Below are 20,657 nucleotides of genomic sequence, written 5' to 3'. Positions count from 1 at the left end.
CTGCAGGCTCCCGCCTGCCCAGCACCAGCCGGCAGCAGGTATCAATCCCTCTTAGCGTGCGATCCACAGCACGCAACACAGTCCACGGACAGCTTGCCTCGCCCTCTGCTGAATTCCCTTCTCCACAAGTGCATCCATTTAATTTTAACGACAGCCTCCTGTCCTCTCACAGTGTGACGGCGCCTAAGGAAATGGGCTCGCATTCTCACTCGAAAACCCTCTGATGGCTGCGTCCCCTCCTCTTGTCCCGCTCAATAAAAGCCACTTGTCAATTCTGTCAGATGGGGCAGCCATCATCACACAGTGAAGTCATAACCACGGGAGTATCTGCTAGGTTCCTGCAAGACTCCCTATGTCATCAGTGCTCAGTTTTCTTTCAAGTCCTAGCAAAGAGCAGATGATGCCCGCCCTACAATAACTGGGGTTTCTCTGCTTTCAGGAATGAGATGTGGTGTGTTTTGGTTTTTTTTAATTTTATATATTTTTTTGAGAGAGACAGGGAGAGCACGTGCACACACAAGCTGGGGGAGGGGCAGAGGGAGAGAGAGAAGCAGACTCCCCACTGAGCCTGAGCTGGGAGCCCAATGGAGCCCAATGCAGGACTCCCTTCCGGGACCCGGGATCACGACCTGAGCTGAGGTCAGACGCTTAACCGACTGAGCCACCCAGGCGCCAAAGAGATGGGATGTGTTCCAACATGGCTATACCACTGGCAGCAATGGGGCTCCCAGAGACATGCCCACATGAAACATATTTACTCGGAAGGATCCTGTTTTCTGAATTATTAGCAAAATTGGATGTTACTTGCTCTCATTCTTAAAAAGCTTTCCTCTTTCCACCTGCAGCACCAAGTACAAAGCAGCAGCACAACGACAGAGAAAGCAGTACGTAAAACACACTGCCAAAGCGAGAGACCTAAACACTTACGTGGGATTGCAGATGTCATGAGAAAGATTCAAGGAGATGGGAGTTTCCGAAGAAAAGTCACTGTGTGAAACATTGTCTCCTGCATGGAAGCAAAAAAATGATCACACGGTTTTACAAGTGTAATTCAACTGTGTTATGAATTAAAGTGCAGACTGCTTGTATCACCCCAAATGAGCCGTTTATTTCTCACTTTTGACTGATTTTCGCATTCAGTAATTTTATTTTTTAAAAAATCTGTTAGATTTATCTTGTCATTGAAAACTTACTGAAACTCAACATTTAAATGAATGAATTTTGGATTCAGTGTTTTAATTATGGAAAAAAGATGAAACCATTAATATTATGTAACTTTCTCACAGGGATTTTTCTGATGAAAGAAATCTTGCTGTATAAATAGACCCCTGCAGTTTGTAAAAGTGACATGTTTATGAAAATAAACATAAGTTTACAGAAGAAAAACAGAAGTCCCCTGCAATTCTACTGCCATTCAACATCGGGTGTATTTCCTTACAATCTATTTTATGTATCCACAGACGTAAAAAATTGGGGTCATACTTCATATTTACTTCGTCTTTTTTTTTTTAAAGATTTTATTTATTTATTTGACAGAGAGAGAGACAGCCAGCGAGAGAGGGAACACAGGCAGGAGGAGTGGGAGAGGAAGAAGCAGGCTCCCAGCAGAGGAGCCTGATGTGGGGCTTGATCCCATAACGCCGGGATCACACCCTGAGCCGAAGGCAGACGCTCAACCGCTGTGCCACCCAGGCGCCCCTTACTTCGTCTTTATGGTCTTTTACAGCATTAACTATACTGGGGACATTTTCCTGATAGTACATAATCCTCAAACAACTTACAAACTACATATTAAGTCACTGTATAGCAACCCCATCAATAACTTTTATCATCTTACTCCTGTTGGCCTTCCCCAAGCAAAAGCGGCACCTCTCTTCTTTGTTACTAAGGACTGACGTTTAAAAATCTTGAGTTAGGGGCGCCTGGGTGGCACAGCGGTTAAGCATCTGCCTTCGGCTCAGGGCGTGATCCTGGCGTTATGGGATCGAGCCCCACATCGGGCTCCTCCGCTATGAGCCTGCTTCTTCCTCTCCCACTCCCCCTGCTTGTGTTCCCTCTCTCGCTGGCTGTCTCTCTCTCTGTCAAATAAATAAATAAAATCTTTAAAAAAAAAAAAAATCTTGAATTAGCATCGTCAGGCGAACTTCGTCTTCAGCGGTAGATGGAGCTGTGCTTGGTGTAGGCTGGAAAATCAAGCTTCCTCAGGCCAAACGCATCCCTGCTATCAAAGCCCATGGGCCTGCCTGCCTTCGTCTGAGCCCGGGTGCGTCTCCAGGTAGGCAAGGACAGTGTCCCCCAGAGGGGGCAGGACGGCTGTGTTTCTGGGAAGATCTTATCTCTTTATGCCTGAAGCACAGTACACAGTAATAAACTGCATATCAGTGATACTACAATTTTATGGGGGGTCATTAAGAGAACAATGTCTCAAAGGCTGGGGGGGGGGGAGCTGATAATGAAACAGCCTGAAGATACACGTGGGAGCTTTGTGTAGGTTTTTATGGCTATAGTGCCCTGGTCTCTCAGACAAGACCTTCTTTTACAGGTCTCACTGCCCGGAGGAGACGGAGAAGAGAGGATAGCCCAGAGGCTGCTGAAGGGGCCCGCCTGGGGGAGGAGAGGAGTTCGAGCCGGAGCCCCTGGTGCTGAGCCGCCAACCACTCTGAGCCCGGGCCTCACATATCAGCCTGGCCCGGGGGCGCTGGCCCTCCCTCTCAAGGCTGTGTGGGAGCCGTGCTGGTGTAACCGGGAACGAAGGCCTCACCATGTGAGCGTCTCAATCTCCCCACCCTTTCCTTACACAAAGACTGCTGACTATGTTAAAAATCACCGTGAAAAGGAATGAACTCCATCTTTATATGGTCACAGAGCTTAAAAAAACACCTAGTGAAAGAAGCAACATGCAGAATGATATACTGAAGTGTGATTTCCTTGACGTAAGTCACAAATACTCTATACTCTGTTGATGGACATATGAAGGTTAAAATAAAATATGGACTAAAAGAATACACGCCAGGTTCACGACAGTGGACAGTGATTCTCTTGAGGAGGCAAAAGTGGAACAGACTATCAGGCATTATTAAAAAAAAAACCTAATGAGCACTGGGTATTATATAAGAGCGGTGAATCACAGACCTGTACCCCTGAAACAAATAATGACATTATGTGCTAATTAAATTTAAATTTTAAAAAATGAAAAAAAAAGAAAAGAAACCGAGGGTAAATATAACAAAAGTAAGTTAATTTTTTGACCTTTCCCAAATCTTCAAATTCCTCACAAATAAGAGAGGGCCACAATGTTCACAGCAGCATTATGCACAAGAGCCAAAAGGTGGAAACGCCCGCAGTGGCCATCAACAGATGAACGGATAATCAGAGTGCAGTGTGCACACGCGATGGCATAGTGTTCGGCCGTAAAGGGAAGGATGGATGAACCTTAAAGAAATGGCGCTAAGTGAAATAGGCCAGACACAAAAGGACAACCATTGTGTGATCTACGTAAGACACTAGAGCAGTCAAATTCATCGAGACAGGGAGTAGCGGAGGCTTCCAGGGGCCGGGGGAGCGGGGAACGCACAGCCCTTGTTTAAAGGTGCAGAGTCTGTTTGGACTGATGAGAAGAGTCGGGGAATGGATGGTGGGGATGGTTACACAATAGGAGTGCTCTTAATGCCACTGAATGGTACACTTAAAACCAGTAAATTCTGGTATTGATATTTTACCATAATAAAAACGTGCAAGTAATACGATAAATGTGGAAGTTCTTTGAACTGTTTCAAAGCTGGACATTAAAATGATGATGATGATGATGATGGCGGCACGGGGAAGGGAGGGGAGAAAAGGGAAGGAGGAAAAACAAGAGAGTGAAGGAAATCCAAAGCTAAGTAAATAGTCCGATCTGCAGGCCCGCGTGTGCTCCGGGCGCTGGAAGGCAGAGCCAGGCCCGGTACCGGCTCGGCAGCAGGGCGGGAGGCCGGCTCCTGAGGGACTCACCGGCTGGCAGGAAGTGCGGGGGGCCCGCCACGGGCTTCTTGTCCCCGTCGGAGCTGCTGCTGCTGCTGCTCCAGCTGCCCCAGCTGCCCCGGCTGGCCCGCACGCTGCCCGACGAGCTGCCGCAGTCCGAGCTGGAATCGGAGGAAGACTTCTCCACGCACTTCTTCCCGGGCTTCTGGCAGAAACCCTCTGCAGCAAGGGAGAGAGACGTCAGGTTTCATTTAAACAGTTCTCAACTCGACGCCACGTCTCATCAAAGGAGAGAGGTAAAATTATGAAGAAGGCCAAGTTCCGCTTCCGGGTCTGCTGCCTCTGCTCATCCAGGGAGAAGGAAGGCGTTCCCTGAGACCAACGACGGGACCTGAAGGAAGCGTGGGGGATGAGCTCTGCCCACTCTGCCTGTGGGATGGGCGCTCACGCTTGTCTGGGGCTCAGACAGCGAATGCCAGTGATAACCGTGATCTAACAATGGTTCTGGAAATAAACACTCCTGGGAAGAAAACAGGCTCCTCGGCCAGCCTGGAAATTCATAGGTAATGCCTCATCCCTCTTATTAAGATTTCCACTAAGAGCTTCAAATTATTATTTATGTGTAGGTGGAAAGAACCTCTAATAAGACCAAAAAGCAAGACGCGTGTAAAGGGAATGAATGAGAGGACGGAGAGAGAAACTCACTAACTCTGTCAGCTTGCACGTCTGCCAGCCTGTGCGCACTGACGCGGACGTGTGTCTGGGAACACGGGTGTTGCCCAGGAGGATTACAACTCCCCCAGAGATACAGCCAACTTCAGGGGCCCCTGAGCCTCCCACTATCCTCTGCCCTACCCTGGACCCAGCTGTGTGTGCCCTCTACCTCCCACTCCCAGAGACACTGCCCAGCAGTTCTCAGGCGGGGCAGCAGCCTGGTCTGCAGGAACCACCTGGCTCAGGTGTGTGAGAAGAACACGGTTCTCACCTGGCTACCCCCCAGAGTAAGCAACCACTGTTCCTTCAGCACTCTGCATGGGGAGAGTGGAGAATGGCCAGGTTTTAGGGGAAGGGGGAGGGCAGAGGGGACAACACTAGAGGTCTGCCCAGGTTCAAAAGAATCTCAGGTTTCCAGTCTCGTCCTGATAGCTTTCCATTCGAGCTTCCTTAAGCCAAGTTGCCTGTAAAGTGATAATCTCCTCAAGACCCATTTCTTTACAATGGATACTTCTTAGAGGAACCAAACTTCTGACAGAAGCACCATTCACAGCTCAGTACAGTTACATACCTGCTTCTCCCTGTGCCGCAGGCAAGCTGCTTCCAATGCCAGCATCCGTCTTACAAATTTCCCCAGGATTTTCCTGTATACACCAGTTTCTGACACTGATGTCACTGCTCAGCTCAGACCTTTCAAATTCGTTGCACACAAGTTTTAATTCACTCTGTTCAGAAGGCCTAGAAGAACCACAAAAAAAAAATCCCATTTGAATGTTGTCATCCATCCGTCCTTGCTTTCCAGGAGACTTATAAGTGGTGAAAATACGAACCTGGGACAACTCAAGACCTCTGTTCTTAGGAATTTAGGGGAGAAGATACTGAGTAAGAGAGGGATATCCAGAAGACAAAGATTTTGCCGTTTTAGAACTATACTCAAATTGGAGCTCATTTAATCGACTTCCTAGTTCACAGTGAGGAATAAAATTCCACAAGGTTAAATGAGTCCCTCCATCATCTCATAAGTGGCCAGTCCAGGACCAGAACCCAGGACTCTTGGCCCGTCTTCCTTGGCTTTAGCATGAAGTATGATTCTCAATAGATAAACCTGCTCCTTGGTGTTCGGGGGAAGGTACTGAGCGTTATTTTAAATCTTTTCTCATCCATTCATTTAGCAAATAGTTGTTGAATGACGATCACGTGCCATGTATTGTTAGGAAAGGTGTAACATTTACAAAGCATCGAGTTCTTTTCCCAAGGAGTTCACGGCCCAATGATTCCACCTCTCTACTAAACCGAGAACTATGGTTTTGCAAATGGTGAGACAGAAATGGGTAGAGGACGCCACAGGGTGCACAGATGGCTAGTCACTTGGTGCGATTTCAGTACCTCGTGGTTTGTAGGACAGCAGTTAGGAAGACAAAACACGTGGGCCGTAGCACGTGGTTTCACTGGTTTCTGACCACTCAAGGTAAAGAGTACAACAGATGCAAGAGCCAAGGAAACAGACAATCTGACAACCACCTTCTTCTTAAGCGTCATGTTCTCAAAACATTCTCATTAGCTACAAGGTACTTGACCGTTCTGTTTTAACAACTTGTTTCTTCAGCATGTCAGAAATCTGCTTGTAGAAATATACCAGGATACTTAATCAGTGAAATTCCACTCAAATTTTGTATCTTCCAGTATGTTCATATCAGGAAAGTATAATACCTAATTTTTTAAAAAAGATTTTATTCATTTATTTGACAGAGAGAGAGAGCACACAAGCAGGGGCAGTGGAAGGCAGAGCGAGAGGGAGAAGCTGACTCCCCCCTGAGCCAGGAGCCCGATGCGGGGCTCAATCCAGGACCCTGGGATCATGACCTGAGCCCAAGGCAGATGCTTAACCAACTGAGCCACACCGGTGCCCTAAAAATGTAATACTTTAGAGTGACCCAAGTCAATCAAATGTTTATGAAAATACATGTAGAAAGAATATAAGGTGTAACTCTCCTTTCTATAAGCTTATTTATAAATAAAAAGGATAATTACCAATCAATAGTTAGTATTTGGTATTACCAACAAACTAACAATGAGTCTATTCTGTTTTCATCCTTGCATTCTGCCATGTGCTCAGTGTGAGCCAGGGACCTTAGAGCTGCCTGACTGCTCTCCAGCAGAGTGCACAGCACGACAGGGCTGGGAGCGGCTACACCGCTCAAGCACAGGCTCTGAGCTCCAGACTGCAGCCACCTTGGGGACCTAGGGACACATGATGTGAGCAGCACCTCACTGCTTCCCGTCCCGTGGTCCCTGCCTCCACGTGGGCTATGCTGCGCAGTCCCCTTCCCACAACAAGCGAGACTGCAGCAAGATGGGGCCCCTTCCACAGGAAGATCTGGAACCACTAGAGAACAATCTGGCAGAAACACATATAAATACCTAGCTGAGCCTACAAGAAAGCAATCCCCAGATGCCAGAACTCAAAAGAAGAAAAAGCCAGAGTGGGGAGGATGTTGGGATGACTCAGGAGGAAACAGGCTTTAAAGCCCAGGGGCTGGGTTTTAATTCCCCGCTCAAGGACAGTCACATACTGTTTTCTCAATAAAACTGGCGTCCTTGACGGAGGCACTGTCAGTGTAAGAGACACCTGGAAAGCTCCATCCATGGACTTAGGGAGGAAAAGGCAGGAGAAAGCATCTCACCTGCAGGCTCTCTCTTGACTTGGGCACATGTTGGGTATTTAAGAGTCTAGCCCAAGAAATCAAAATTCATAGACTACACTGCCAGACGCACTGGGAATCAGAATGTATGCACTACTGGGGCGCCTGGGTGGCTCAGTCAGTTAAGCATCTGCCTTCGGCTCAGGCCATGATATCAGGGTCCTGGGATCAAGCCAGGCACAGGGCTCCCTGCTCAACGGGAGCCTGCTTCTCCCTCTGCCCCTCGCCCCAGCTCATCCACACTCGCTCTCTCTCAAATTAATAAACAAAGTCTTTTAAAAAAAAAAAGAATGTACGTACTTCTGACCTGTCAAAAAAAAATATGGGATTCCTACATAAACACTATCCAGTGCCTTCATTTTACTGATAAGAAAATGAAAGCTCAGGGAGACTAAGTGACCTAAGGAAGTAAGGTTTCCCAAGGAGAATACCACTTCTGGCTCTGCCCCTTACCAACTGTGGGGCTTTCAGCAAAACACATAATGTCTGGGCCCCTCGCTTCCCAGACATGTAAGAACCTAGCTTCTGCAGGACTGAATCTCGGGTTCCTTCTCTTTCACTATGGAACCCCACGTGGGCGAGGGTAATGCTGGGGAGAGGAGGCCTGCCAGCACCCAGCTGTTTTCTCCCTCACCTGCCCCACAAATGCTCCTGTGCTTCACAGGCAGAATGAAGGGCCCGGCACAGAGGCGGCCTTGTGCTTTTCCTTTAAAACCTCCCATAGCTTTGAGCATTTTTTTAAGGTAAAAACACGAAAAATCTATTCACTTCAAGGTATTTTAACAATATAAATGAAAACATAAGCAGAATATGTATTAATTTTAATAACATACTTTTATGTCAATATTCTGTTCTCGGTATCCAATGTTGCAAAAATAAGATTAAAAGATAACAGCTAAGTGTAAAATTAGAGAGCAAAAAATAGATGAAAATTTTAAAGGGATTGTAAAAACACACCTCAAGACCTGAGCAGTACCCCGTTTCTTATTTTTTCTACATGTTCGATTTTTATTCCAACTTAAATTTTGTAAATTTCCTTCTTTTTTCTCCTGAAGTTTCTTCTTCTTATAAGGATCTTCTTGCTACAGAGAAAAAAGAAACCTTAAATAAAGGTTTAAACTGACTTTACATTTAAAAAAAAATTATTATTTTTTTAACTTTTGAAGACCAACTCCATACAAATTCAGAATGTTCCAACACTGATGAAAATGGAGACATACATTTCTCAATCTCCAGTTTGTTTTCATTCCCCTTCTTTCTCTACCTCCCTCAATCTCTGCAAAAAGAAGAAACAATTGTTGCCTACAGAATTCCAAAGGAGCTAAAAGGGAAAAACATCTGTTAGCAATTTAGGGTCAGCTTGCTGTTAACTTCAGCGGCAATAAATTCTCCGACGTTCACCTGTTAATTTGGTATGTGCAATTCACATGAACTACTACTGAAGAAAAATCATGTAAAAACTCAACGTAGGAATAATTTGTGTATTTGTTTTTATTTGTTTACAGAAAAACTTTAGGAGGACAGCCAGTCTCCACTGAGTGTGCCAAGTAGTTTAAGCTTTTATAAATAAGAATATGCTGGATGTTTTTTAAATGTGGCTTCGAAAACTTAATTTAGCATGAAGTACACATATATCTATAAATTATACATGTGTGTGTATATATATTTGCGTATATGTATATATACACACATACATACGCATATATGTAACTGTTTTTTAATTTGGTCCTTTTCCTTTTATATGTTAGGTGTAGTCTCTTAACCGGCCCAAGGGGAGGAGGATTCCCCTGCCTCTTAGCATTCTGAAGCAGCTCCTGCCTTCCAGTCCTCCTATACTCCCTCTCTTTCTCTTCCTTGCACCACTCTGCCCCTTTGCAGCAGAGGCACCAGCAGGTGGGAAGTGGTATAAGACCCCAGGGCGTGGAAAATGCATCCTTGGGGACCTCCCAGAGGCAAATCCCCTAGCTCTGAGAGTCCTCTTCCTACTGACCCTTGGATTCACATTTCATAAAGAATAAAGACTGGCTCATTTTACCTTCTTTTTTGAGAAGGTTGGTGCAGAAATCAGAGTAGGAATGCATGAGGTTCTAACATACACTTGCGTGACACGTGACTTAGAAAAAGAAAAATAAAAGGTTTCAAAGGCCTACATGTCACATATCTGGGGTGGGGAAAGCCTCATGTATCTATCAAAGCAGCAGGCTTACTACAATAAATACTAGACATAAAATGAAATTGTAACTGTACATGTGGGATAATGGAATTTTTGTTTTTTTCTTGATAACTCCTTTAGTTTCTCCCCCCATAAGTACATATTAACTTTTTTTCTGATTCTGAAGGTATTTTAAAAACATGACAAGTTAAACACACAAAGCCCTATCTTACAGGATCTTAATGCTAACTGCTTACATTTGATGCTAAACAAACACATTAATAATATATGATCAGACATTCTCCAAAGTTAAACATTGGCTATATACCGTATTTATTCATGTACTGGTCCCTGTATATCTAGCTTTGGGGGAGAAAAGGATTCCCTTCTCCCTGGGCCAAGAAAGGCTGTTCAACACAGCAAGTCCTTGAGCCTTTCTGTCCCTCCAGTCACATACAAAGAAAGGATCTGTCTCTAAGTGGAATCAGAGAAAGAGTGAACTGGTCAGTAGTCACTCTAACACTTGGCTGCCTCTCTCCACTCAATCTGGTGAGAGCTGTCATTCTGAGCAAACAAAAGGGACTACAGAGATGTGGGACCGGGCGGTCACAGGCATGGCCACTGTCTGAATATGAGCCAGTGATTACTGGGAGAGTGCTCAAAACGCTGGACTCGGGTGCGTGGAATGACCAAGAAGCAGTGTCCATGACCAAACAAAGCAGGGGACAGAAAGAGGGTGTGGTCAAAAGACGGAAGAGACAGAGGACATAAGGAGGAATGAAAAACTAATGAATGGCCTTTGTGTGTGTGTGCACACAAGCACACGTGTGGTGGGGAGAGAGAGAGGGAGGGAGGGAAGAACAGCAGTGAGGAGGAAGGGCCCCAGCTGGGCTTCGGGAGAACACGCCAGCCCTGGACGTAGCAGATGGTGGGGGACGGGCAGGGCGAAGACTCCAGAGACCCAAAGCAACAGACTTGTCAAGAAATGAGAGGGAGAATAAAAGGAGAAACCGGCTCTTTGCTTTTTGGTGGAGAGGGTGTCACCCAGAGTGGGAGGTGGGCCCGACCAGGGAAGGAGCCCAGGTGGAGCTGTAAGGAAGATCACAGCCTACACTGAAGCTCACTGCAGGCTTCTTACTGGCTGTGCGATCTTGGGCAAGTGACCCACTTCCTCCTGCCTTCACTTCCTCGTCCTCCTCAGCAGGCTGCTATGAGGAGCAAATGACCTGACACTAGCAAGCGCTTTACGGAAGACGTCCTGTGATCACACTATTGCATTATTTGAACTGGTCGCGTTCTCGGAAATCCCAGATGGAAGGGACAATTTCATTGATTACAGGGCGGGCAAACAAAAAGATTTCCTAAACTTCAATAAAAGAAAACGAAGAAATCAAAGGAGAGAAAGCACAGACTGACTCCGCAAAACATTCTTTAAGCTGCTGTACACAAGTAACAGCAAATAAAAAATAAGAGGGAAAGGTAGACTAAGAAAAAAAACCAAACACACTGTATGACAGACAGAGTCAGTACCATGCCATATGTTCTGACGGAAAATAAGAAAAACACGTGCAATAGAAAAGTGGGCAGAGGGGCGCCTGGGTGGCACAGCGGTTAAGCGTCTGCCTTCGGCTCAGGGCGTGATCCCGGCGTTATGGGATCAAGCCCCACATCAGGCTCCTCTGCTAAGACCCTGCTTCTTCCTCTCCCACTCCTCCTGCCTGTGTTCCCTCTCTCGCTGGCTGTCTCTATCTCTGTCAAATAAATAAATAAAATCTTAAAAAAAAAAAAAAGAAAAGTGGGCAGAACACATGAAATGCAAATTCACAAAAGAAATATAAAAGGCTAAAAACTATGAAGACTCCATCCAAAATATTTAGTGATAAAGTATGTTTTTAGGAAAGGGAAATTATAGACCAGCTTGTATCTCATCTTTCCATGCTGGTTTTAAAAAACACGAGTGTGTTTATCCTGCATGTTTGTGTCTGCAGACACTTGCAGAGGGCTGGGGAGGGAGAGGGCCGGGGAGGCAGCGCCCTTCCCTTAATAGAGTTTGCCTCTGAGCAGCGCCAGCGGACCTGGGTGAGACATTCACTTCCGAATTTATAAAAAAAGACAGACAAGTAAGAAAGAAGGAAGGAAGGGAGGAAGAGATTTCAGGGGCAGGATTTTGGATGATTTTTTACAAAAAGGAAATGAAAGAAAGTGCTCACTTTTCCTTGGTAAGAGACGCAAATTGAAATGAAAAACCAAAACAGTCATTTCCCCCATCACGCTGACCAAGACTTTGCAAGAAACACAGCACGGTGCTAGCGGGAGCAGAGGAAGCCAGCATTGTCCCACGGCATCATCAATGTGAATGAGAATCAGGACCACCTTTCCAGAAAGCAATCTGGGGCACACAGGAAGACCCTCTTTAATTCTGCTTCTAGAAATCTCTAACAAGGATATATCAGGTATCTAGGGAAGACTTGAGAACAACGTAGTTCATCATAGTGCTGTTTATGAAAATAAAAAGCTGTAAATAACTTTAATGTCCAACCGCAAGCGAAAGGTTTAGGATCGGGGCATAGTTAAATGATGGAAAGTTACATAACCACTGGAAATAAAGTTCCCCTTGTTCTGAACATGAGAAAATGAGGAATTACAACATTATTAACAAAGCTACATACATGTAATGATGGTCCTGCGTTTTTTTTAAGTTGCATAAAAAAGAAATAGAATACAGAAAAATGTACAAAGTGGTTCATTTTGTATAGACTTTTCTCCCCCCTTCTTTATGCTTTTATAATAATCATGAATTCCTTTTCTAAGGGAAAAAAAAATCTGCTTTAAAAAAATAAACAGCAGGGCTAGGGTTAAAATTTAGTTTATAGCTCTCAAATCTGGGCTTCAACTTTCTTTGCCAATAAATCTAGAGGAATGTTCCCCATGTACTATAGACAGATTTATACAATTTTCTAAGCTGCAAAGTTAGGCCCTAAGAATGTACAAGAAAAACAAACATTGAGTACTGCCCTTGGGAATGTGTTTATTGAGAACGATTTTTCCAAACGAACAATGAAATGGAAAGCATACTCGCAAGGTTTTAAAGAAGAGCTTTTTGCAAAACTGGGAGTGAGTCAGAGACAGCAAAAAAAAAAAAAAAAGTGATGGGGACTATGGTCCCCCAGATCCTCCAGCTTGCTGCAGCTCTCCTGCGGAGCTGGCTGCCATCTTTGGATGCACAGGTCTCTTACATGGGCTCTGACACCAGAAAAGGAAGGAGGAGCTTACACAACCCCTGGAATTGTGCACAAGCCAAGTCTGTGCTACCGGGATAGAGAGAAAAAAGACAAGGCCCGTGCCCCTAAAGGTTGAATGCTGAAGATACACAGGGAAGAAAACAACGGGAAGAAATGAAGAAACCTGCCATAAGCAAGGGCACAAGAGTAGAGGGCTGAGTTTGGCACACGGGTGGGGGGCGGAGTCTGAAGTCCAGGAATGACGCCCACTCGTGGCAGCACCACGCAGCAGAGCTCCTCGGGGCCACCTCCTCCTTATGGCCCTCAGATGGACAGACGGACTTGGCTTGTGTTCCAGCTGCTCCGCCCAGCACGCGGGCTGAGCAGGCGCTGAGTTGTCACATCTCAGTGTAGTTTCGATCTCATGGCAGGGCAACATGGAAGTCTCCAAAGTCCCTAGCAAGAAGGTCTTAACTTCATCCATCCCCTCCCCCCTCAAATTCAATGACTTTCTTTCTGCTCCTGAAGGCATGGCCATTGTAGTCTCACCGCCTCGCTTTCTGTACATCTGGTATACCTGCACCCTCGGGCCATCTGCAGCTTCACCGCCACCTGGGTTCACACTCGGCCCTGCTTTTCTCCCCGTGCACACACACCCCTCAGAGAACTCAGCATCGCCTTTCAGTTCTAACCTCCACAGGCACAGCTCCCAAGTCTCAAGCTCCAGGCCCGAGTTTGCCATGTAAGCTCTGGTTCCATATCCCCCGCTGTCAGTCGCGATCACACAGTCATTCCCTTTGTACTGACCCCTTGCCAGCGCTTAGTACGTGGGCTACTCTAAGCACTTACCCTGTTAACTCAGCTGTTCCTCACAACCCAAGGATGTAGGCACGCTCTTAGTACCCTCGTTTGTCAGATAAGGAAACTGCAATGTTAAGTAACTCGCCCAATGTTATAGAGCAAATAAATGACGACCAGGATTCAAACCCAAGAAGTCTGGCTGCAAAATCCATGCTCTTAATATGCAACACTGCTTTGATAAACATAAAAATGAACTTGTTGCGTAAGTCAGAATTCCCCATCTTCTCGTTAGCCAGACTGAAAACTCAGGAGTTATTTTTCAAATGGTTATATAGTTAGGTTATATTTAGATAGTTCCTCTCCTTTATGCAATTAGGGACGGCGAAATCCTGTTAGTTTTTCTTCTAAACTCTCACTACTCTTCCTGTCCTTCCCCCTTGCTCCTGCCCAAACACAGCCTTACATCACACCTCCCAGCAGAGTAACAGCCTCCTTGTTAGAAGAGAGCCGGTATCCATTTCTGCCTGCTCCAGCCCAGCCTCCAAAAACATGCACACTGATCCTCCAAAAATGCTTTATTCACACATTCATTCAAGCATTTACTAAACTGCACTTCATAATCGCTATAATAGGCATTCTACCCATCTTTGCAAACCTGAATTGAAAAATATTCAATTATGACCTTCAAGAAAATCACAGCCTCCGGTCTGTTTTCCACATGTTACCCTCCATCCACCCCCCACCCCGGGTCCAGAAACCTTCCCTAGCTCCCTATCCTTTGCAGCAAGGTCCCCCAAACTGGCCACCCTCAAGCCAAATCCTCCAAAAAGATGTCCTGTTTGGACAGATGTGCTTTTAAGACTCTGACTCTGAAGTTCCTTAGCAGGCAAGCGGCCATGCTCTGGTTCTCTACGGGCATCGTCACTGCCAGCTGCCGGGCTCACCTAGTTCACCATCTGCACTTCCAGCTGAGATCCAAGGGAGAAAGTCCACACTTCGAACCGGTGAGCCAAGGCCTTCGCCATCTAGAAGGACTCCCATTCTTCCCTCACATTACTTCCCATTCCTGACTGAGCCTCTTCCCAAAGATGACTTCCAACTGCTCCCAATTATACTGCGGGGTTCAGTGGGGCCGCGGCCCGCCTTCCCTTCTTTGCCTATCCGTGTTTCTACCTCCTCTAGGAGCTTCCCGTGCCTGCTGCAGGCTAAACTGACTCTTCAGTCTCTGAAATCCCTTCCACTATGTACTGACTGGCGGCACTTGACTACTTAGACATATCTTGTCCTTCTTCAAAGACTGCAAATTCCCAGTTGGGGATGTCTAGGATATATTTATTTTGCATCATTTAAATGTTATTTAAATGAAAAATTCATGTTTCTTATAAAGTTTAAGCAAAAATACAGAAATATAAAGAAAGAAAAAAAAAATCACCCCAAATCCCACCACTCAGAATAACCACGGTCTGCCACTGATTATTTGGCAAATCTTGTTTTTAGCATCTCTCTGTGAACCTAGACACGTTAGGATGGCAAGACAGACGGAGGGAATAATTTATAGCACTGGGACAATGTATTATTATTTTTTTTTAGTATATGTGCTGCTGAAGCAAACACAACGATGTATTATTTTTAAATAAAAATTTAAGGTTCGGTTTTATTTGAATTTAACATAAACTGAAGTAGAACCCAGAGAACTGCCAACTTTCAAATAATTGTTTCTTCTCCACATGATTTATTAATTCCTTAAGGATCTCTCTAAGGTTAAGCAAAAGACTGTGAAAGACATTTTCCTAAGTTTTCACCCTGTTAAACGATATGTTCCGTTTGACATAGTATTGACTCTCTACCAAGAAAAATAAAATTAAGACTCATTGTCACCTACCATTCAATATCACCTCCTGTTTTTGCAGCTTATGTCACTTTTTTGCTTTATTAAAGTTGTAATATATGCAATCTGTTCTGCAATTAAAATTGCCAACTGTTTAGTCTTATTTCTGGATATAAAATGGATACAAATCTCAACAACAGACCATTCACACAGTTTCTATAGTCCTGGGTCCTTATTTTTACTTCTATCTTGGTTGGTTAAACTTCACTAAATTCATTTTTTAAGGACTCACGATGAGTTCACTTGTGTTTAAGGACGCCTGCTTTGCTCCTTTGTACTTGAGCGCCAACGTGGCTGGAATGTTCTTGTTCACATTTTTATTCTCTTAATGGTACGGCTCCACTGTTCCCTGGCATTAGGTGTTTCTACAAAGTCTGAGGCAAGCTTGAATTGGTGTTTCTCCATCTTCCTGACTTTGCACCATTCTTTATGCTTTAAGATGAATAGCCAGGCTGTGCCTGTGTCCATTAGTATATATCAATTTTTCCTGGTGTATACAGTGTGCCCTTTCATTCTATAAATCCAATTCTTCCCTCGTATCAGGACAATATTCTTCTATTACAACTCTGAATACCTTTCAGATCTATTTGTTGGGCTATTTACTTAACTCATTATTCTTACATTGAACTGTTCTGTCTTTCTTTGCCCTATATCTAAATGCTTTCGGCTCTTCAATTTTTTCCTTCATACTCACCCTGATTATCTCAAAGCCTTTCTCGGGGTCAGCAATTCTATTTTTGGCAGCTGTCTGTGGGATGTCATTTGGGTCTTCCTTTATTTACTTAGCTTCATAGTATCTCTTTTAACCTCATCCAAGTGTCTTAATTTGCCCTTTAAAAAGTTCTTATTTTATCAAGTTCATCATCTATAGCGTGAAGTATTCTCAGAGTTTCCTTCCAGTCTCTGAATAGGTTTTCTTCTAGATTAGGATCTTTTTTTAAAATGTAATATATTTTACTGGATGAAAAATTTCATTGTGAAACACAATCTGGCCATTACACATTCATTACACACTCAGTTGCCAATACACAAATATACACATATGTGCCAAGTTGCATATAGGTTGTTTCTTATACAGATGCACTTAGGTGTGTAGATGGCCAAACTTTGTTCTTGATTTGCTATGTACATGGGTTAGGAAAGAACAGATTAGGATCTGTATCTGTCTTCTGTATTCTACTCCTCTCATTCACTTTTACTGTGCGTGTGTGTGTGTGTGTGTAGCACACGGTATGTATCAGCACAGTAAGAATGTTATTTTTTTCACTGGGCTTATACTAATACACAAATACCTCTGTTCTGATGTAAAGTAGGTAAATTCTCCTAAGTACCTTTCCCACCTTTATCTTGTCTGCTTTCACCTACGAGATACAGGGCTCAGTTCTGCTCTCCAGACGCGTTTCATTAGCCTACGCTGGCAGGAAGGGAGAGAGCTTGCCAGGATGGCGTGCAACAATGCTCTCTCTTCTGGGATTCTGTTGTACTGGGGCCCGCTCACCTGAGCTAGATAGGAATCCCTGTCCCGTGAATTTTGGCGTATGCTTCCAACTCAGCAAGAGCAGGCACCAGAATGGGTGTTGGGGAACAACTGGAGAGAAGAGACAGGTGATCTCCTACTACTCCACCATCTTTGTCAGGAGTTAACCCTTTTGCTTAAGAACAGCTTCCCTTGAGAATAAAAGCTATCTGATGTTACTGTAAATTATTCTAGTATCTCCTATATAATTAGAAAGTCAACAAAACTTTCCAAATACCTCAAACTTACAATTTATAAATGCAGATTCAAATGCATAACTAGCCCCCTTTGAAAGGTATGAAATACACGTGCACAGTTACTAGACAGATAATTGCACTCTCAAGCCTTAAATATGGGTTTTGTTCTAAGAGGCAAGAGAAAAAGAAATACAGACCTCGACTGAAGGTACATCCTGTTTCTCAAAACAAATGTCTTCTTTTGATGCTTTGTGAATCTTCTTTTCTGAGGAAGACTTTGTGTCAACCTTCTTCAAAGTTTCACAGCTGTCTGCTTCATTCTTGACAGGCACTTGCTGGTTATTCCCTTGAATAAATAAAAACGATTGAATTTCCAGCTAATTATTTCCATGCATATTCCCAAAATTAAATCTCTTTCCTACACCAAGCCATGTAATGGAATGAGATTTAGACTTGAGGACTGTTTCTGACATTCGTGATGCTCTAGGAGTGTTGGCCAGTAAAAACGCGCTTCCGTGAAGAGTTCTACAAACAGTCTTCAAAAGAGGTCAAGGAAAAAAGCGAGGAGGTACCCCATTATTCAGAGCAGCGTCGTTCATACAGCCAAATGGCAGAGACAACCCCAGTGTCCATGGTCGGATGGACAGAAGAACAAAACGTGCTACACACCCAATGGAATACCACCACTCAGGAACAAATCAGTGCACAACCCTGTGAATACGCTTAACCCCACTGAACTGCACGCTCAAAAACGACTGAGATGGAAAACCAAGCAACGAGATTCTGAGATATGCCCCAACATGGATGAACCCAGAAGACACTGTGCTAAGTGAAATAAGCCAGTCCCCCAAAGACAGACACTGTGTGATTCTACTTGTTTGAGGGAGCTAGAGGCATCAAATTCATAGAGATGAAGAGTAGAATGGTGGTGACCAGGGGCTGGCAGGAGGGAATATAGATACTTACTGTTTAATGGGTATAGAGCTTCTTTTTGGGATGGTGAAAAACTTCTGAAAATGGATAACAGTGATGCCTGTATAACAGTGTGAATGTACTTAATGCCACTGAGCTCTATGACTAAAATAGTAAATTTTATGCTATGTCTGTTTTCCCACAATTTTTTTAAAAGCTGGGGGAGGGAGGGAGAGGGGTTAAGGACTTGCCTTCTAGTCATGACGCAGCCACAGAGTAAGTTTTCAAAGTAAATCTTCAGTTTCCTTATTTATAAAAGGCAAAGACCACCTTCTCTGCCTATTCTGACTGTTATGAAGATGAAACCAGAAGACATATACACAGAAAGGGTCACCACCAGAAACACATGACCTGTTTCGGGGCAGGTCCTCCTCCCACAGTCCGTGCCCACCTGCCCCCAGGGACCAGCGCCTACACGCTGACAATGAGCAACAGGTGAATTACACAGCAAAAGTTGGTGCTGGTAGAAACTTCATCTGAAAACACAATTCTCCCCCTCTTCTTTCAAGAGTGATTTCATTCATCAGTGTATTATTTCTTCTATCCCTTACTCCAAAATAAAGTCAGATCAACTTCAACCCCACAGGGTCCTAACATGAAACAAAGTATTTCAACACCTTCTTTTTTCTTTAGGAGACAGTTTAGATGACCACCATGCAAAGATTTCACAGCAAAGCAGGTTGGTGAGATGCATGCCTGGCCGGGCTTCAGCAGAGACTCCAACCTCGCCCTGCCTGGGGACCTGGGGCAGGGAAGGTCTCTGCCCACAAAATGAAAGGAGCGGTCAAATCCCCTCTGATTCTGAAACTCTGAAGCTGACCTCACTCAAAGCAAGATACTTACATTTTGCAAAAACACTAGCAAGTAAGCATACTTTTATTTTGTTAATGGAAAATTGTGTAAGTATTACATAACTATAGGGAAGCATTAATTCCACTATGACACAAATTGGGTGCTAAGGCACCTACAGAGGAAGATATCCACCATGACGAAGTGGTAAAGGAAAGAGCCATGAGCAAAGGCGACAGGGTCCGAAACAGAAAAATAAATCATAACTAAAGACATCACTTTGGATTTTGGAAACCATACATATGAAAGAGAACACATACATTCTCCAAAAAAAATGTGCCACTAACTTTCCTAGACACTTAGTTCACAAGAAAATGGATTTCTTGAGTTTTTTTCAGGCCAAGAACAGCACTAAAAGTATTACTCATCAAACTTTCTCAGGAAGGCTCTGAACTTAATATCTAATACAGAACTACCCCCGAAAAAGTGGTAAAGCACAAATTCTTAGTAACACCTTTCGTAGGGCCAGGAATCAGGACAAATTGTAAAAGGAATTCTAACAAGTTCTTCATTAAGTCTTTGACAAATTCTAGCATGACAATATCCAAGAATTTAGAAATTTCATGAGTACATTCTTCATTTAATAAATGGAGCTAATCCACGTCATCTTATTAAGCATGATTACTTACGGTGTTACACAACTTTCTTTTTTTTTTTTTTTTTTTAAAGATTTTATTTATTTATTCGACAGAGATAGAGACAGCCAGCGAGAGAGGGAAAACAAGCAGGGAGAGTGGGAGAGGAAGAAGCAGGCTCATAGCAGAGGAGCCTGATGTGGGGCTCGATCCCACAACGCCGGGATCACGCCCTGAGCCGAAGGCAGACGCCCAACTGCTGTGCCACCCAGGCGCCCCTACACAACTTTCTCACACCCATCTCACAGAGTCGGTGTTTGAGCAACGAAGATAAAAATAAATAATAATAAAAAATAAAACAAGGAACAAGTGAACTCACCAGAATCCTGCTTAAACTTTTATGGTATCAAATCCAATCATGTTCTATTTTGAGTAAACTGCTAATCTTCACGTGATTAGTATCTATAAGTCAACAAGGCTATTTCTTAAAATTTTTCAAATAGTGGTATTTCAGAAATTTGGAGGTATCTATCGAATTCAGTGAAATCTTTCATGTATTGTTAATTCCAAGGCTTAGGGTATTATTAAATTAAAGTTTATTATCCCTCACATTATAAGCAGAACGCAATAATCTACTTCTTCCTCTTCCGTAGTGCTGAGGCCAGCTGTTGATCTCTAGCTTTAATTGCAGAGCTCACTACTCTTTAATTATATGATCGAAACGAATACAAGTCTAGAATTTTGATCATACGATTGGAAAATAATAAATACTTGAAAAGAGACCTATTTAAATGATCATTTATATGACATACAAAGCTCTACTCTTGTCAGATGCTCCAGAGACTCTGGAACACGTAACAAGTGCTTGAAAAATTGAGCTGTTGTTTGACAGGTGGAGGCCAAAAAACAAGTGTGTGAAAACAGAGCTCTGAAGCATCTGTCAACAGGCTTCATTTCTACGGGGAATTTTCATTTATGATTTACTACAGGCCTCTCAGGAGAAGGCTGGAGAAAGAACAGGAAAGGGATGAGACACATTTCTGTTATTCAGAAAATATTCTGTGTTTCTCAACCACAAAAATGAGCTTGTAGTACCAGGGCCATTAATAT

At 43.9% G+C, this 20,657-nt stretch overlaps 1 protein-coding gene across 4 annotated transcripts in view; it reads right to left on the bottom strand.

Moving 5' to 3' along the window:
- TMEM131L (transmembrane 131 like) overlaps window positions 1–20,657 on the bottom strand; it is a 154,798-nt gene that overhangs the window by 5,786 nt on the left and 128,355 nt on the right. For 3 of the 4 annotated variants that reach the window (XM_026499499.4, XM_026499500.4, XM_057310136.1), the window contains 5 exons: window positions 17,349–17,497; window positions 8,334–8,458; window positions 5,246–5,412; window positions 3,991–4,179; window positions 928–1,006 (listed from right to left, as the gene is read on the bottom strand). In XM_026499499.4, coding sequence (XP_026355284.1) covers window positions 928–1,006; window positions 3,991–4,179; window positions 5,246–5,412; window positions 8,334–8,458; window positions 17,349–17,497 — 709 coding nt within the window. The remainder of the gene's footprint in view (window positions 1–927; window positions 1,007–3,990; window positions 4,180–5,245; window positions 5,413–8,333; window positions 8,459–17,348; window positions 17,498–20,657) is intronic. The other variant, XM_057310137.1, reaches the window with a different exon arrangement.

The sequence above is a fragment of the Ursus arctos genome, unplaced genomic scaffold, assembly GCF_023065955.2.
Source record: "Ursus arctos isolate Adak ecotype North America unplaced genomic scaffold, UrsArc2.0 scaffold_11, whole genome shotgun sequence".
NCBI lineage: Eukaryota > Metazoa > Chordata > Mammalia > Carnivora > Ursidae > Ursus > Ursus arctos.
This window is presented reverse-complemented; position numbering and strand designations above follow the sequence as displayed.